General features: G+C 31.7%; 1 protein-coding gene across 2 annotated transcripts; it reads right to left on the reverse strand.

Annotated features, from left to right (window-relative positions):
• Positions 1-6,346: 6,346 nt before the first annotated feature.
• Positions 6,347-10,812, reverse strand: LOC143080224 (uncharacterized). 2 transcript variants are annotated; one of them, XM_076255952.1, is made up of 6 exons: positions 10,728-10,812; positions 9,658-9,850; positions 9,075-9,158; positions 7,486-7,668; positions 6,953-7,002; positions 6,347-6,520 (listed from the first exon to the last, which is right to left on the reverse strand). In XM_076255952.1, exons 2-6 carry the CDS (start codon positions 9,842-9,844, stop codon positions 6,410-6,412), a joined length of 615 nt encoding a protein of 204 aa, XP_076112067.1. In that variant the 5' UTR covers positions 9,845-9,850; positions 10,728-10,812; the 3' UTR covers positions 6,347-6,409. The 2 variants fall into 2 exon arrangements, with proteins under 2 accessions (XP_076112067.1, XP_076112068.1); XM_076255953.1 differs by lacking the exon at positions 9,075-9,158.
• Positions 10,813-17,910: the final 7,098 nt, after the last annotated feature.

The raw sequence follows: 17,910 nt of genomic DNA on the forward strand, positions 1-17,910 counted from the left end.
TTCCGGTATCTAATGCATTATAATTTTAAACATTTCTACGGTTAGGATATGTAAAAAATGCGAATATTACGAAATATCAAAAACAAGGCCTGTGACATGATCAGACAGGGATAATATAGTGACAATCAAAGGTCCAAATTGTCCAAACCTAAATAAATTATGCTCTAAATTTGATTTAAAAAAAAGTGTGACATTTTTTATGTTCTATTATGATCCAAACCTGACACTACTAGTCTCAGTCCAAACAAGAGATATATGCCTCTGTCGAATCCAGATGAATATTAATGATTTCCCAGACACCATGCATGGTCACATCAACATAAGTATTTGATAAAAAAAAAAAGAAAAAAGCACAAAATAACACATACATTTACACTGCAAACATTAATGAGACAGAGTTCATTAAACCCAGCAATATGGATTCCATCTGAAACAAAATGTTTACACAATAATAGAAATATAATAAAGTGGGAAAGCTCATAAGTCAATTGTTCAATAATCATGAGTGCATTCTGTGTATTATCAGTTATTTTAAAAGTTTATTAATTATAAAAAAAAAAAAAAATGATGACTATATTTTCGTCGCTTAAATTGTTTTCATCTAAAAGTTTACTAAAGTTCTTATGTGTCCATATATAGTGTCTAAAAGCGTTTACAATGCATCTTCTATATCATACCGTCTTATGTCGTAACGACAAATCAATCCACTTCCCTTTTCACCACGAATGTGACCTATCGGATTAGACTATTTACCGGGTTTGTAATATCAGGAGCAACACGACGGGTGCCACATGTGGAGCAGGATCTGCTTACCATTCCAGTTTTTGGTGGGGTTCGTGTTGCTTATTCTTTAGTTTTCTATGTTGTGTCTTTCGTACTATTATTTGTCTGTTTGTCTTTTTATTTTTTTAGTCATGTCGTTATCAGTTTATTTTCGATATATGAGTTTGACTGTCCCCCTGGTATCTTTCGCACCTCTTCTACACACATTCAGATATTGTTGGTGTATATTCGGATTCGATATTTAAAATTAAGAATGGAAATGGGGAATGTGTCAAAGAGACAACCCGACCATAGAACAGACAACAGCAGAAGGTTTACAATTCCAAAAATATACTTTTGGACAGGATAATTTTCTATAGTCCTTCCCCTCGGGTTTTTCTTAAAAAAAAACCGATATTTTTTGTTCTGCCCTGTTTAACCTGATATTGATTCATAATTTTAGATCGTTATAGCATGTGGAACACTGTTGAATTTGAGTAAATCTGTCCTGGTTGTAAATCTTAAAAATGATATACTAGTATATGCAAAGATTCTTGAAAGTTTGTTTTCCACGTCTCAGTTGATATAGGATCTTAATATTGTGTATTTGTGTGCTGTCCTTTGTATTTGAAGCATTTATTTAAGCTTACAAAAGAGAATAACTGTCGGAACGCTAATCAGATGCATTTAAATTGGTGGAATACACGTTATTACTCTGTATTTTTTCCTTTTAGTCGTAAGATGAACTACTTCAGTATAGCTGTCATTGACCCAGTGCAGATAAAAAAAAAACCAGCAAGAATCTCTCAAACTGCAAGAACAAATTAAGCAAATATGGGAGACAGTATAACGAATTTCAGCTCTTCGAAACATCTACTGTGTAGTGGTGGAAATACATATAAAGCACAAAAAAGGGGGACGCTAATCAGGATTTATTTTGTCAAACTGGAATGAAAAGAATGGTAACGAGACAATTGAAACTTATTGTTATATATATTTAGTAAATGACAGATGCATGTTAAATTATACCAAACAAGTGTAGACTGTCAATAGTAGAAAGACAATCAAACTGTAAAAATACTACAAGCATCCATCGGCCAATAGAAGAATTCATTTTTTTCATTAAAGCAGCTGTACACTGGAATGAATGAGAGAGAGAGAAAATGTCACACGTATAGAATAAAAATTCGAAAGTTTTAAGGCAGCATTAACCGACCACAAGCGCGACTAAGCGAGCTGTCCGTTCCATTGCATAAAGGTCCTATGGAGTCTGCTCCTTATCGAAACACATACTATAAGTAAGCAGTGGCGGATCCAGCCATTTTAAAAAGGGGGGGTTCCCAACCCAGAGTAAAAAAGGGGGGGGGGGTTCCAACTATATGCTCCCATTCAAATACATTGATCGGCCAAAAAAAAAAGGGGGGGTTCCAACACCCGGACCCCCCCCCCCCCCCCTGGATTCGCCACTGGTAATTAAGGCTCTTTATTGTTTTTTTTGTCCATAAAACGTCTATTGTTGTCGCAATATCTACCGTAATGATGGAGATACAATAAAGACATATCAAGCAAGAACATAAGGATTTACATCATTTTATTGTTGTGGTTGAGATTGTTTTCTTTTGAATGAATAAGTTGCTAGTACCGGTATTATGTGAAGTTTGTTTTGAAGGTATTAAATATTTGAAGTGATTTCTTATTGATTTATGACCTTATTAATTAAATCAATTTACCCCGATTTTATCCCTCTCAATTAAGTAACCGTTCATAGATAAAAAATATATTTTTTTTTAAAATTAATATTATCTCGTTTAATCCACTATAAAAATCCGTATTATACAAATAACAGTGTTAAAATGTTGATATTTTTACACTTCACTGAATATCAGTGAACTCATTTATATATTCTTTTGTTTAATTTATGGGCCATATATGTATGGTATTATGTTGTAGAATTACAATGAAATATAAAGGATTATCACAGTAAGCACCGCTTATTTCATCGCGTTTAGTTTTCTCGAAAAATACTCAAATAAGGGTAATTTTATCGGAAACTGAACAAGAAAATTAAAAAAATTGTAAACGAGTGAATTGCAAAGGAAAACAAAATAAACTTGATTCTTTTTTGAAAATATAATTGCAAACTATAAAATGTTAAAATACCACAAATTATGTTATTTTATTATTTTTATAATCCTTTGATCTAACTCAAATTTAATTACACTGTATGCGTTTCTAATGAAGGTAAACTGAAGGAACATATACCAACAAAGTCCAATCCATGAACTTAGCACCCTTATTGGACTTTTGCATTGCTAAGAATTAACCACAAATACACCTCACATGGAAAGGTGATTTTGACAGTGGCAAAGAGTGTGCAGTGGGTAAGTAGATGTAAGCGGTAGTGAGTGAATGTGGAGTGAGTGTGAGAGAGAGTAATGAGTGAGAGAGAGAGTAATGAGTGAGAGAGAGAGTAATGAGTGAGAGTAATGAGTGAGAGAGAGTAATGAGTAATGCGTGAGAGAGAGTAATGAGTGAGAGAGAGTAGTGAGTGAGAGAGAGTAGTGAGTGAATGTGTGTGTGTGTGAGAGAATGTGTATGTGTGTGTGAGAGAGAGAGAGAGAGAGAGAGAGAGAGAGAGAGAGAGAGAGAGAGAGAGAGAGATGAGTGAACGTGTGAGAAGAGAGAGTAGTGAGTGAATGTGAGAAGAGAGAGAGTAGTGAGTGTGTGTCTGATTTGAGTCAGACTGTGTGTGTGAGAGTGTGCGAGGATGAGTAAGAATAGACGTGAATGAGTGGGATTGGATGAGAATGAACATGTGACAGACTTGAAGTGAATTACTATAAAATTGAGAATGGAAATGGGGAATGTGTCAAAGAGACAACAACCCGACCAAATAAAAAACAACAGCAGAGGGTCACCAATGTAGCGAGAAATTCCCGCACCCGGAGGCGTGCATATTGCATATTGCATGTGTGCATTACTGATACAGAGTGCATGAAGTAAACTTGATGTGTAAAGGATCAACGATTAGTGCTTGAATGAGTATTAGAGCCTAATGGAACGAGAACAATTTAGAGTAAATCTTCATTGAGCGAACACGTCAATGATGAAGGGAGTGTTTGCATGAATCGAAGAAATCATTTGTATGAGTGAACAAATGAAAGATCGTGTGGGAGAATGATTGAGTAAGAACGTGAATGATTTAGGTATTGTCTGTTAATAAATGATCACACAGGTAGGGTATATAAACCAGACACTGGTAGGTTGATAAATGAATGAGTCAGAGTGTTGGGGTGTGGTGAGTGAGCAAAGGCATGATGGTTCTACAGAATATTGGCATAATAGGCAAACTATTCAATGGTCATTTGAAATATACTGAACGGCAAAGGAAACGCCGCAGTAATTTAAGGCAAACATAATGGAAGAATAAATGCTATATTTTTTATTGAATGGGCGTATAAATACCCTTGTTATTTAACAAATAAGCATCATTTCAGTTCATTTTACTATTCATTGATACACCTTTTCACTACCATCATGACCATATCACAGATTTATTTAATCCTGGTCCGCTATTAGCGTTTAGTATGTGGACGGTAATTTTGTACTGTTTGTTGCATTGTGGCGTTCACGGAGACGTTTGGTGGTGCGTACATTGCAGTTAAATGCATTTGCACCGACTTGAAGTCATTGTCCAGCATTCAAACGTCCTATTGCCTGTTCTCTTTATCGTGGGTTAACTCTTGGCATCAGTACTGCATCAAAAAGATTATGATGACACAAAAACTTCGTACCTCTAAAATATCCTATAGAAGCACGGATTCAACGTGCATCTCACCATCATGAAATGTGACTACAAAACGTGTCACACGGACCTATCCAGACCACTATTAGAACGACAGAATTAATGAATGCAGTCAGCCATAACGGAGATTTAACATAATCTTAGCATCATTTGAAGGTAATTTACCTAAATCAAAAGGAAATAGATATGTTTTTCACTGCATTAAAAAATTTAGGCTTTCGAAAAAAAACGACGTTTCTTTTGCCGTTCAGTATATGTATGGTAATATAAAATCATTTCATACTTAAGATTATACTGTTTCCTCTTCTTTATTTTCTACATTTTTGTTTTTTTATGACACTTATAATGTCTCCAAGAGATAAATTAAGAGAAATGTCAATTTAAAAACTGTTTGCCATTTTGTACCCTTATGATAATGTTAATTAATCAGATTGAGGAGAATGGATGACATGCAATTAAGGTTTTACCAAGGTACTGTAATTTTAGAATTCAAACATATAATATAACAATAACAAAAATTAGGGTTATTAGCAAACACGATCGCGAGGTACGACGTTTTTTTTAAATTTTGAATTAGAGGTAAAAATGTAGAAGCAGCTGAAAGCCAGTCATTTCATGCATTTTATTTAAAAATAATTGGGGAAATTTAAGAAACGAAAAAAAACCCTCAGTGAACAATCATTGAAACCTCATACACCATCCCAAAACGTACATCAGTCCAAAAGTCACAACCTTTCGCAAAGTGACGTTCGTCAAATAGTTAAAAAAAAAAAATCAAAATTTATTACTATACATTTATTTTCAATGACAATCTGTTACTGAGGAGTATTAAAATATACAATTACAATACAATGCTGGTGCATATGATAAAAATGAACATGTTAACAATTATTTTTTTGAACAATAGATAATTATTATATATTGCGTGAAATGTGTATATATTCAATATTTTCACACGTTAGAAATACTTTAAATTTATTTATACTAATCTTGCTTTAAAACAGGAATAAAAGAGATCCGTCTTAGTTTCCCCCTGTTTCGTTTCTTCAAACAGGAAAAGACCACTATATTCTAAATTGTTCATTCGAATATCATATTTTAATCTCAAACATTGCATGTTATATAATGTCAATTTTATTTAATTTTTCACTTGTGAATATCTTTGGGGAAAATTAGTCATATTCAAAATGTAAAAATGTTTGCAAATTTCAGGGTTTCTATTGTTTTCAAACTGGAAGCTTAACTTTGTCTCAGGAAATTGTTTCCTCGTAGATAGTAAAGGAAACCTTGCAGATTTGTTGTTTTTAACAATTAAGGAATGACTTTATTATATTTTTCTGTCTATGAAGAAATAACATAAAAAAATTGGTGCACACTGAATAACGCGCGTATACTATAGCGGGTTATTTAACAGTGTACACCACAGTTTTTATGTTATTTCGAATAGACAAAAAAAATATTACAGTCATTTCTTATAATTTAATTTTAAATTCCATTTTAAATCGTAGAAAACCATGAAAAAACGTTGATGACGTCACAGTCACAAGACTAAATTATGTTTATGTGCTGATTATAAAATAACGTCAGCCAATCAGAAGACGCGTTCATCCAAAATGAAATTATTGACTTTTAAATAAATTTAAAGACATTCATATTTTATGATTAATTTTCCACAAAAAGCAGTGGTTAAATACAGAAATAACATATACCAGGAAACATTAGTTATTTGTATATCTGTTATTCATGTAATAGCTTGCTGTTCGCGGGATAAAATTATAATATATGTTTTAAAGTAATGTATTAATATGGTATATCGATGTTCTGTATAGAAGCACACATTATCTATTCATCGTCATCGTCGTAATCAGGAATCTGTAGAAATATTGTTGCATTTCCACAAGCAGTTACATGTCCGTTCTGATTTTTCATGCTAATCACCAAAGAATTATAGCCCTAAAATATAATAATGAAATACACACTCTTACTTCAAATTAAATTGAATGCAGTGATATTCTTAAATTCAATATCGAAATATTATTGAGTAAGCAAAATACACAAGTAAAAACAATTTCGACATTGTGACGCATCCATGTTTTTAATGTTTATTGCATTGATATTTTATTTTGTGTTGCTTTGGCGTTAACCAAAATGAATGAATGAATGAATCAATCAATCAATTGATCCACAAATCAATCAATTATTCTAACCAATCAATCAATCAACGACTTCAAAATATATTAAAGATACACACGTGATTTGTTAGGAAATAAGTATTATTGATGTTTACTTTTAGTAATTTTAATTACGAAACAGGTTCGGTGATTCGGATAAATGACACTTAAAGTGCTATCAAACACGTGTGCTACAGAAATATTTTATGCTTACAAATGGTATCTCCTTCATGTCTGTGAATTCAGTGCTGCCCACAATTTTTTCTGAAAATATACAATTACAAACAGATACCGAAAAAGGACAATAGTTTGGTAATGTGAAATATTCAAAATACATGTAAGAAAAACGTCTATACAATCAAGTAATTGATTTACTAACTTACTGAGTATCATCATATATAAAGACAAATAAAAAGAGGTTAAGATAATCAAGATACATTTTGAGTTTTTTTTTGTTTCATAAATTTTTAATTATAAGGTAAATATTAATTATCCTTTATAATAATAATAAAAATTCTTTTTAATCTTATTAATATTACTACTTGTTGTAAAGGGGGCACATTGTCTTCCGCTTTGAACTTGTCTACATAACACTCACCAGTTGAACAGACAGTGGTTATGGCATCCTAACTAATGGGATGGAATCTTGATTTGTGCACATATTTTAAAAGTTTAATCAAGACATAAAATTTCAATCAAGCCTTCAAATTGTTTACTATCAGTTGATGAAAGACGAGAAAAACATACCTCCTTTTTGGAATGGACATTTAGTTGGTGTCTGTTTTGTATTGACATCTGATGCCTTTAGATATTCTTCTACATCTTCACACTTAATTCGACTAGAAATCCCAGTAGCCTCTCTCCACGGAGTGCTCATGTCGAGGCGTGAGTACCATTTAAGAGAGTAAATACCATTTGTGAATTCTTCATCTTAAATTTGATAAAAGAATAATGAGCATGTGTTAACGATACATTTAGCTGTCAAAAAATTCACCCATTACCTGTAGCATGACAAGAACAGACAGTTACTATGAAGGACGAAATAGACGGGCAATACTTTGAACAATGCAGATCGAGGGTTGTATTTCAACATGCAAGGTAACGTTCGTGTTACCATCAGCCGTGCAATCATAAAATCAACTGCAACTATGTGAAATGTTACCTTTTCAATAATTTTTAAGAAAGTCATATACACCACCGTCATTCATAATATCTTTGATGATTTTTTTATGAGACTAACCTTCTTGGATGCATGTACAATGTAACGTGTATAGTAAAAGCTAGCAGTTTGAACTCTTATTTGAGAAGTGTGTCAAGATTTTATTGCGTAGTAAGACAGCTTCTTTGCGGTGGAGATGAATATTATATTGTTGGTGACAAATAATTACATTGTGGAATAATGAATAGCACTTTTTGGTGAATAACATGTTGTTTATAAATAATAATTATGAATAGCACTGTTTTGGTGAATAAAAAGTTCTTAATGAATAACAATTATGAATAGCACTGTTTTGGTGAATAAAAAGTTCTTAATGAATAACAATTATGAATAGCACTGTTTTGGTGAATAAAAAGTTGTTTATGAATTAACAATTATGAATAGCACTGTTTTGGTGAATAAAAAGTTGTTCATGAATAACAATTATGAATTGCAATCTTTTTGTGAATAACATGTTATTGGTGATTAAAATGTACATTGTTGGCATATGGAAAACATTATGTAAGTTAATGATTATAACAGTTTTGGCTAATATATACATAGGCGGATCCAGGGGGGGGGGCAAAATTTGGTTGATTATATAGGGAATCATTGAAGCATGATTGGAGCGGGCCCCCTCTTAGGTCAGTCAGCGCCCCCCCCCCCCCCATAGGAAAAGTTCTGGATCCCCACTGATATAGCATTGTGTGGTTGAATAATATTTTATTCAAATTATTTTAGAGGTATAGGTGGATGTACGTGTAGTACGATCACTGGTTAAATGTTAAATAAAATCTTACCATCATGATATACGAAAGGAGTTAAAGGTTGCGTTAAACACTAAAAAGCAATCAATCAAACATTATTTTTTCGCATAAATGCTTTACAAATGAGTGGTGTAGGACTTCATAGTGCATGGATTCTTGCCATTGGAGTCGGTTTGTTTGAGAAATATATAAGCCGTTTGAGGGTGAATAATCCGAAATAAAATATAATCCTTCACACGATTGAGGTATAGTTTATTTATATTGTCTTACTTTTTATCGTTCTTATATGTCTATGTAACCTGAGTAACAATATGGTACCATTGAAAACCTCTATCGATTGAATATTTATGTAAATTTCAATTTATACTTACTAAATGTAAAATCAAAGTAAAGTGACAGAACGTCTCCAGATTTCGGAGATATTGGACTCCATGTTACATTTATTTTGGAATCAGCTGCAAAATACAGTTACAACATTAAAAAACAAAACAATAATAAAAAAAAAAAAAAAAAAAAAACTCAACTACACATGAAATCGACTAATTGTGGGAAAATTTCGGCTACAAAGCTGTTCAGAATCTAACTTTTAAAGAAGAGAATGTAAAAATAAAATGACTTTATCATACAAAAGACTCCATACATTTTAATTATGTAGTACAACTCTTTTACTCTGATCATACCACATCTCCTTATTTTATATAACCATAAATGTTTTGGTTTTGCTCATTGTTGAAGGCCGTATAGAGCCCTATATATAGTTGTTTACATCCTCGTCCGGTTTGTCCCTGGTGTGTTAGTGTCTCATTTGCAATCACATCACATCTCATTTGTATGAGTATTCTGAATGATGAAGGTTGTTATTAACGACATTGACTATCCGTGAGGGTCTTGAACGGTCGGTGTGTGAAAATAATATTTCTATATATTAATGTTAAACATGTCACGTGGTCTTACGTGGTCCACAAGATATAGCGTGGCCAGATTTCGGTTCAGTGGTACCAGTTTTGTCGTCAGCGTGGTCAGTTTTGTGGTCAGAATTTATAATGCTATGTTGTTCCATTTCCTTGACAAGTCCAGCTTCCGCTAACGCCGTAATAAGTCCAGTAATTAGACAACACACAAGAACGAAACTTTTCAACATTTTGCTCTGGAAGGGTAAAACATGTATTATTCTCTGGAAGGGTAAAACATGTATTATTTTAAATGATATAATGGCTATACACATCATCATAAAGTTGGTAGTTGAGAACTTATTTGTTTTAAAAACAAAGATTTGTTATTGGTGATTTTGAATAATTAAATTAATTATCATAAATCGTAAGATATACCGCTATTACAATGTAATAACGCTGTTGAAATATAGTTTGTATCTAATGTATCATGAGTATTGGAAAAAGTATGTAAATAAATGTTCGAATGCATTGCTTAAAGTTTGTTTTTCACATTTACAAATATAAAAATTATGGTACACGGAACAAATTCCTAGAACATAATTTGTTGTTTTAAAGTGCACAATAAACACATGATCCTTAACAACGCGATTATTCCACAACTTCATTTCGACAATTGCCAGATGGTTTTCCAGACTAAACTGATATTTCTATTCCAACTGACATTTACGGCATTGAATAGTCATATATTTTAAAATCATGCCGGTATCTTTTACAGCTGATCATATTACGGTAATATATTTGGTCATTGTTAAGCCGTTTCGAGTAAATTTATAATTGTCCGTCCAGAGCACCTGAGATAATTCCCAGTTTTTGGTGGGGTTCGTCACGATTTTTTAGTCTTTAGTGTTCTAAGTTGTGTCTTGTGTACTATTGTTTGTTTGTTTGTCTATTTTAACCATGGCGTTGTCAGTTTGTTTTCTATCTATAAGTTTGAATGTCCTTCTGGTATCTTTCACCTCTCTGGTACATTTTATTCATCGTAAAAAAATACTTCAAGTTACCGACGGAAGAAAAGAAGAAAAATCAGAAGAAAGACTGATGATTATATTTGACTACTAAATATTTACTTACGATTTTGATGTCTACAAATGTCGTCTTATGATTTGGATTTCCCACTTCCTTGTGCAAGTTCTTTACTTTTAGTGTTCAATACAATATTACGTAAAGTAATAGTAGACAAGGAAGTTCTATTGTATAGAAGTTTCATGGATGAATGGCCAGATGATACGTAGGAAATATTATAGAATAAAAGAAATTTTAAATATTAGTTTATAAAACTATCCTATATTTTACAGGTAACTAAAATAAGGACATAACGTTAGAACTCGGAAAGAAAGAAAACCCAAGAGAAGACGTTACCAAGTTGAAAAGCCTGTGTCTGATCCATTTCTCCTTTTTTGCAATAAAGTATTATTGAAATAGAAAACTAAAGTTAAAATTAAGTGTAATAATTTCAAACACCCTTTAATCACACTTTTCAGATGATTTGTCTCAAAACAAACACGTTTTCAAGCTAAGAATAATTTGCACTTGAAGTTATCTTCATTTAGAAATATCAGTACACTTCAAAAACATAAAGACCTGAACATAAACTGAAGAAAACATGGAAAGATATGGCGAAAATGAGCATCCCACTCTATCATTAAAATGAAAATCTAAAATCATCATTAAAATGCAGAACTAAAATCCTCATTACGATGAAGAACTAAAATTATTATTAAAATGAAGAACTACAATTATCATGGAGATGAAGAACTATACAGTCATCATGAAGATGAAGAACTACAGTCATCATAAGGACGAAGATCTAAAATCATCATTAAGATGAATTACGATGAAGGACTAAAATTGTCATTAAAATGAAGAACTACAGTCATCATGAAGATGAAGAACTACAATCATCAAAAAGATGAAAAACTACAATCACCATGATGATGAAGAACTATAATCATCATTAAGACGAAGAACTAAAATCATGATGAAGATGAAGAACTAAAATCAGCATTAAGATGAAGGTTTATAATAATAATCTTTTATTCGTAAGCAATACAGCTTATAGAATATAAATATTACAAATATTCAATTACATCAGTGAAATATATTTACATTTAAATTTAAACAATTAGACAAAAAATCATATAAGTAGGTATACCCATATAACAGTACAGCAGAGTATGATAAAACATAACACATATTAAGCATTTATAATGATTAAATTAAATACGTGCCTTCTCGGCCAGAAATAAAAACTTCCCTAAATTGTTAAGTTCCTTTACATTATGAACAGATAGTAGTTGTATGAGTTTAAAATTAGAAGGTTTTCTCCAATAATAAGGTTTGATAAATTTCTTTCGAAGTTCATTATACTTTTCACATACTAAAATAAAATGATATTCATCCTCAATTAATTGTTTATCACACATATTACAAAGTCTATGATGTCTCTCGATATTATAAAATCGACCAGTTTCTATATTCAAACAGTGAGCAGATATGCGATATTTACAAATAAATGGTTTATAAATATAATTTACAGCATGATCTAAATAAAATTGTAACATGTTGGGGTCAAATACATATCTATACAACATACATTTTGGCGAGTCTTCAAAAAATGAGTTCATTTCACTATGAAATCTACCCTTTACTCTATCTTTGAATTCACTTAAAAACAAATTCACATTTTTTACACCCTGATATAACCAAATATCCTGGAACCCATACATGTATAATATGTCTCTAATTCGACAGGCCCAGTTATATTTGTCGTTTGGTTTTTTATTACATCTCTCGAGCATTTCTTCATAACAACATTTAAGAATACAGTTATCAGTACATAATAGCTTTAACCAATATTTTAACATTCGACAATATCTTTCTATAAACATAGGGTATCGTCCCAACTCACAATAAACCATATAATTAACAGTAGATGCTTTCACCTTTAATATACGTTTTAAGAATTTCATTTGAACTTGTTCGATATCATCACATTTGTGATTTCCCCAAACTTCACAACTATAATTCAAAATACTTGCTACATACGTGTCAAACAATGACAGCATAGTTTCAAAATTAAAACAGTCATCCTGCAATTTACTATACAGGCTAAATAATGCTTTACGACCTTGGTTTGCTAATGATTTTTGAGTGTATGTAAAATAACCATTATATCTAAATAAAATACCCAGATATACAAATTCATCACACATATCTATTGAATTTCCATTTAAATACCATCTCTCATTTGCTTTAACTTGTCCTCTGTTTCTGAATACAACAATTTTTGTTTTTAAACAATTAATAAATAAATTGTACTTATTAGAATAGACATTTAAACAATTAATCATCTTTTGTAAATCTTCAATATTTTCACTAAACAATACTGTGTCATCTGCATACATAAGTAAATACAGGTTCAACATTTTTAACTCATAAGGTTGACATCCTTGACTAATAAGCTCTATTTCCATGTCATTTACGTACAATGAATATAAAAATGGGGATAATGATTCCCCCTGCATTAAACCAACATTACTATTAAAGAAATCTGAGAAGCTACCATCAAATTTTACACAACATTTAAGTTTTGAATACATAGATTTTAATACATTTAATAGTTTACCAGTAATAGGTTGCATTTCTGTAAATATTGACAACGTATTTTCCCATAGGAACTCCCTTTACGGCTAAAACTGTACCACTTTTACCATGAAGTTTTGAAAAAATCATATCCTAGAATGGAAAGTTCACATGTACTACTATTTTTTTCAAAGGTCAAAATATAGGACTGTGCGGCATATTTTGAACATTTATAGCCCAGAACGTCCAATAGTTTAAACTAACACTAAATTTCTTAACTACCCCTGCCTCCACTGTAGGGTTACTACAGATTTCAATATAAAAAAATATTCACATATATATATTCACATGTATAAATTGTTCAAATAAGGCCTTTGAAAATAGTGGAATTAATTACTTTTGGAGTGTCAAAAACTCGTTGGAAGTACTTGATAAATTGCATGCATATATTGGTGATTTTGAATCTGTTCAAAGTTTTGATTTTTCTACCCTATATACCACTTTGCCTCATATTCTTATTAAGAAAAAATTCACATCCCTAATTAACTGGGCATTTAAAAAGTCGGAATGCGAGTACATATGTTCAAACTCTTTTAGATCATTTTTTAGTAGCAATAAACAAAAGAACTATGTCAATTGGACATGCTTTGATACTATTTATGCACTTGAATTTTTACTTGATAACATTTTTGTTCGCTTTGGAGATTCCGTATATCGTCAAGTTATTGGAATTCCAATGGGGACTAACTGTGCACCACTTATTGCGGACCTGTTTTTGTATTGTTATGAGTTACAATTTATGACTAAAATTAGCAAAGACCCATCAAAACAACATTTGATACAAAAATTTAACAATACTTTTAGATATTTGGATGATATATTGGCTCTAAATAATGACGACTTCAGTATGTATACTAAAGAAATTTATCCTGTAGAACTTACTTTAAATAAAGCTAATGATAACAATGACCACTGCCCTTTCCTCGATCTTGATATCTATATCATAAACGGGAAGCTTAATACAAAAATTTATGATAAAAGAGATGATTTTTCATTTCCTATTGTTAATTATCCATTTTTAGATGGTGACGTTCCCTTGTCACCATCTTATGGTGTTTATATATCTCAACTTGTACGATTCGCTCGTGTATGTAACAATGTATTAGATTTTAGCGAGAGAAATTTATGTATTACTGAAAAATTATTACACCAGGGTTTTCGATATCACAAACTGGTCAAAACATTTACTAAATTTTATCACCGGTATAAGGAAATAATTCGTAAATATAACTCAACATGCAGACATCTTATACGTTCAGGTATTTCACATCCAAAATTTTATGGAAATATTCTTTATAAAGCACAAAAATGTCAGTATTCTCCTCAGAAACTAACAAAACCTTTAAATAGACTTATTAAAAGGGGATATAGTTACGATACTGTTGTCAGGTCATTAAAGATTGCATATTTTGGCTTTAACATTGATTCACTGATAGGGTCTTTGCATCGGAACTAAACACATTTATTTCTAAAAAAACAGTTGTTGGCATGACACGGGTTATGTTCTTCTCATATATTTTATGATAGTATGATACTAAACCCCTAACGGGAGGGATTGTACCTGATATTCATATGATGAAGACATAATCTTTCAATCAGTTTAATTGAGGTCTGGAGCTGGCATGTCAGTTAACTGCTAGTAGTCTGTTGTTATTTATGTATTATTGTCATTTTATTTATTTTCTTTTGTTACATCTTTTGACATCAGACTCGGACTTCTCTTGAACTGAATTTTAATGTGCGTATTGTTATTCTTTTACTTTTCTACATTGGCTAGAGGTATAGGGGGAGGGTTGAGATCTCATAAACATGTTTAACCCCGCCGCAATTTTGCGCCTGTCCCAAGTCAGGAGCCTCTGGCCTTTGTTAGTCTTGTATGATTTTAAATTTTAGTTTCTTGTGTATAATTCGGAGTTTAGTATGACGTCCATTATCACTGTACTATTATGCATATTTTAGGGGCCAACTGAAGGACACCTACGGGTGTGGGAATTCTCGCTACATTGAAGACCCATTGGTTGCCTTCGGCTGTTGTTTGCTCTATGGTCGGGTGGTTGTCGCTTTGACATATTCACCATTTCCTTTCTCAATTTTATTACTGGTAACATTCTAAGTTATGTCTCTATGAGATGCAACCTACAGATCAGTACTGGTTACCAGTATGTAAACAAAATTAATTATCTATGAAGATATTAAAAATCTCCCCAAAAGAGGTATGGTTTGAGAAACAGCTGTATTTACAAAGTGCATCCTATAATCATCATTAAGACGAAGGATTACAATCATCATGAAGATGAAGAAATACAGTCACCATGAAGATGAAGTACTAAAATCATTTTTAAGACGAAGTACTATACAATCTTCATTTAGATGAAGAACTGCAAATTATAAAGATGTATAATCGAAATAAAAGCACTATTCCTTATCATGTTTTGTCGAGTGTGAAAAAGGTATAATGTATTTGAATCAATACACAATTTTATTTCTTTCTAAATTATTGGATAAATGAACAGATAGTTTACACTTCAAAGTGTTATTACTTCATTGTTGTTTAAGTGTAAAATAGCAAAGTAAGCAATAAACAATACATTACTTATGTTAATCAATACAGTTGATAAAATTGTAACTTTTCATACACGATTTAAAAAAAGACACAACGTTTGTTAAAACTCAATCCAGCAATAACATCAAATAAGGAATAAATTGAAATAATCAAAAGTCGAGTATTTCGAATTAAATATTTACGTAAAGAAGTATAATATTTTGGAATGTTTTAACCTTATTAAAATTTAATTATTTTTGATAGCAGATTATTTACTTAAGTGATATTAACTGAACAATAGACATTTAAAATATTAAATCTCAATATATAACTGCTTCTTATTGAAAGTGTTTTCAGAAACAGGATTGAATTATAATGTGTACAGCTGGATTAATGTATGCGCTTTTAATCGTTGCATTGGAAGAGTTTGTTCAGCAAAATGTCAAATTTGTTATGTTTAAAATCTATGTTGGAACTGAAATCTCAGAGCAAAATGTAAATCACGGTTCTGTTAATGTTATTCGATTATGAATTATTCAACGCCAGTGAAAAAACTGTCGGTGACGTCTTTTTTGTCACCTTTTCAACAGAAAGGAAGAACGACAAAAGTCACATTTGAATCGTTACCGAAACCACGTACACAATCTCGTTTTATGTTTGATGATTTTGGACATAGTCAGACTAATGGAAACCCGAATAGATTTAAGTCTGTACCAAGTTTACGTCCGTTTTCAAAATCTCTACAAGTTCCTGACACAGACGAAATTGAGGATGATTTCAAAACAATGGCAACCTTCAATACTCATATTGACCTACCAAGGGATGATGATGAAGATTTAGCATATACACCGTACCAATATGAAGACGACGATTTCTATGATATCAGACCTCAAACATCTTACCTAGCTCAACCATTTGCAAGCCGAAACAGAGGGTTAGAGAGTATTGCTGAGTGCAGAACTCCAACTTCATCGTCGTCTGCTTCATCACGAGGTGGTGACGTCACGCCTGACTCACCTGAATATTATCAAATTCTGGATGTAAAACGTGAAAAGGTCAAACCAAATAGCAACGAAAACGGTTCGAAATCTGCGCCTAGTGATTCTAAACTGTATTCTCTTCCAAGGATTCAACAGGATCAAGTTGTAACACCAGTCAAAGTTAAAGCAACACTATCACTCCGAGCGAACGAGAAGCTCCCAAATATAGCAAATGCTTTTCGCAGAATTGAATCTTCAGAAACTTTCTTGGCCCATTCAAAATTTAGTTTAGGTCAAAATAGGGCGGAATCTGTCGAAAGCATCAGGACGCCATCGACATCTAGGCATCTTCTGTGGTCACGTGGATCTATTATGTCTGATGGAGGTTTTCCAAAAGCAAGATCAGAAACAAATATGACAAAATTATCTTTTCAATCGGAACCGACACCAACATTTCAAAGTTTGTCTCCGCTTAACAAAGGATTAAATAATAAAAAGAAAGTTCGTAAACTACGACGGAAACCGGCAACTAAATTTTACGTCCCTTATAGATCCTTTTTAGAAAGTGTTGCAAGTAATCGGGATAATGAGGAAAAGAAAAAATCAAAAAAACATATAAAGAGTGCCAAATTTACACTTTATTTTCCGTCTCTTCACAAAAAGTGTACTATTTCGCCCATAATAAAGGAAGGAAATTGGTGCCAAAAATAGTGTAGTACGTATTAGAATTAGATTTAAAATTTAGTGGTGCACATTAAAACAGTGAATGTTTTTCAATACTTTGTTTGATTAACTTGTTATCAATTACTTTAACAACAAAGTTGTTTCTTATTGTGTTTGTATTTTTTTAAATATTGATATGAAATATCACAGTAAATGTCATGAATGTAATATATTCAGCTGTTATGATAGTAAATAAATGAAATTGTGTAGTATTCAACGAAATAAGGACAAAGAAATCAAACTGAAAATGAAGACATTACCAATCTCCTAAGACATTAAACTGTTAAGTATTCTATTTGTTTGTATAACACATATATGAACTTGAACGAATTATGTTGTTGAATTCAAGTATAATTTGTTGAAGTTT

Source organism: Mytilus galloprovincialis, chromosome 6 (genome assembly GCF_965363235.1).
Source record: "Mytilus galloprovincialis chromosome 6, xbMytGall1.hap1.1, whole genome shotgun sequence".
Taxonomy (NCBI): Eukaryota; Metazoa; Mollusca; class Bivalvia; order Mytilida; family Mytilidae; genus Mytilus; species Mytilus galloprovincialis.

Coding starts and splice junctions, on each gene's coding strand:
- LOC143080224 (XM_076255952.1), bottom strand. CDS start 9,844: ATGTTGAAAAGTTTCGTTCTTGTGTGTTGTCTAATTACTGGACTTATT. Junction 9,159..9,657: donor CGCTATATCTTGTGGACCAC/GTAAGACCACGT, acceptor TGTATTTTGCAG/CTGATTCCAAAATAAATGTA. Junction 7,669..9,074: donor TTACTTTGATTTTACATTTA/GTAAGTATAAAT, acceptor ATCAAATTTAAG/ATGAAGAATTCACAAATGGT.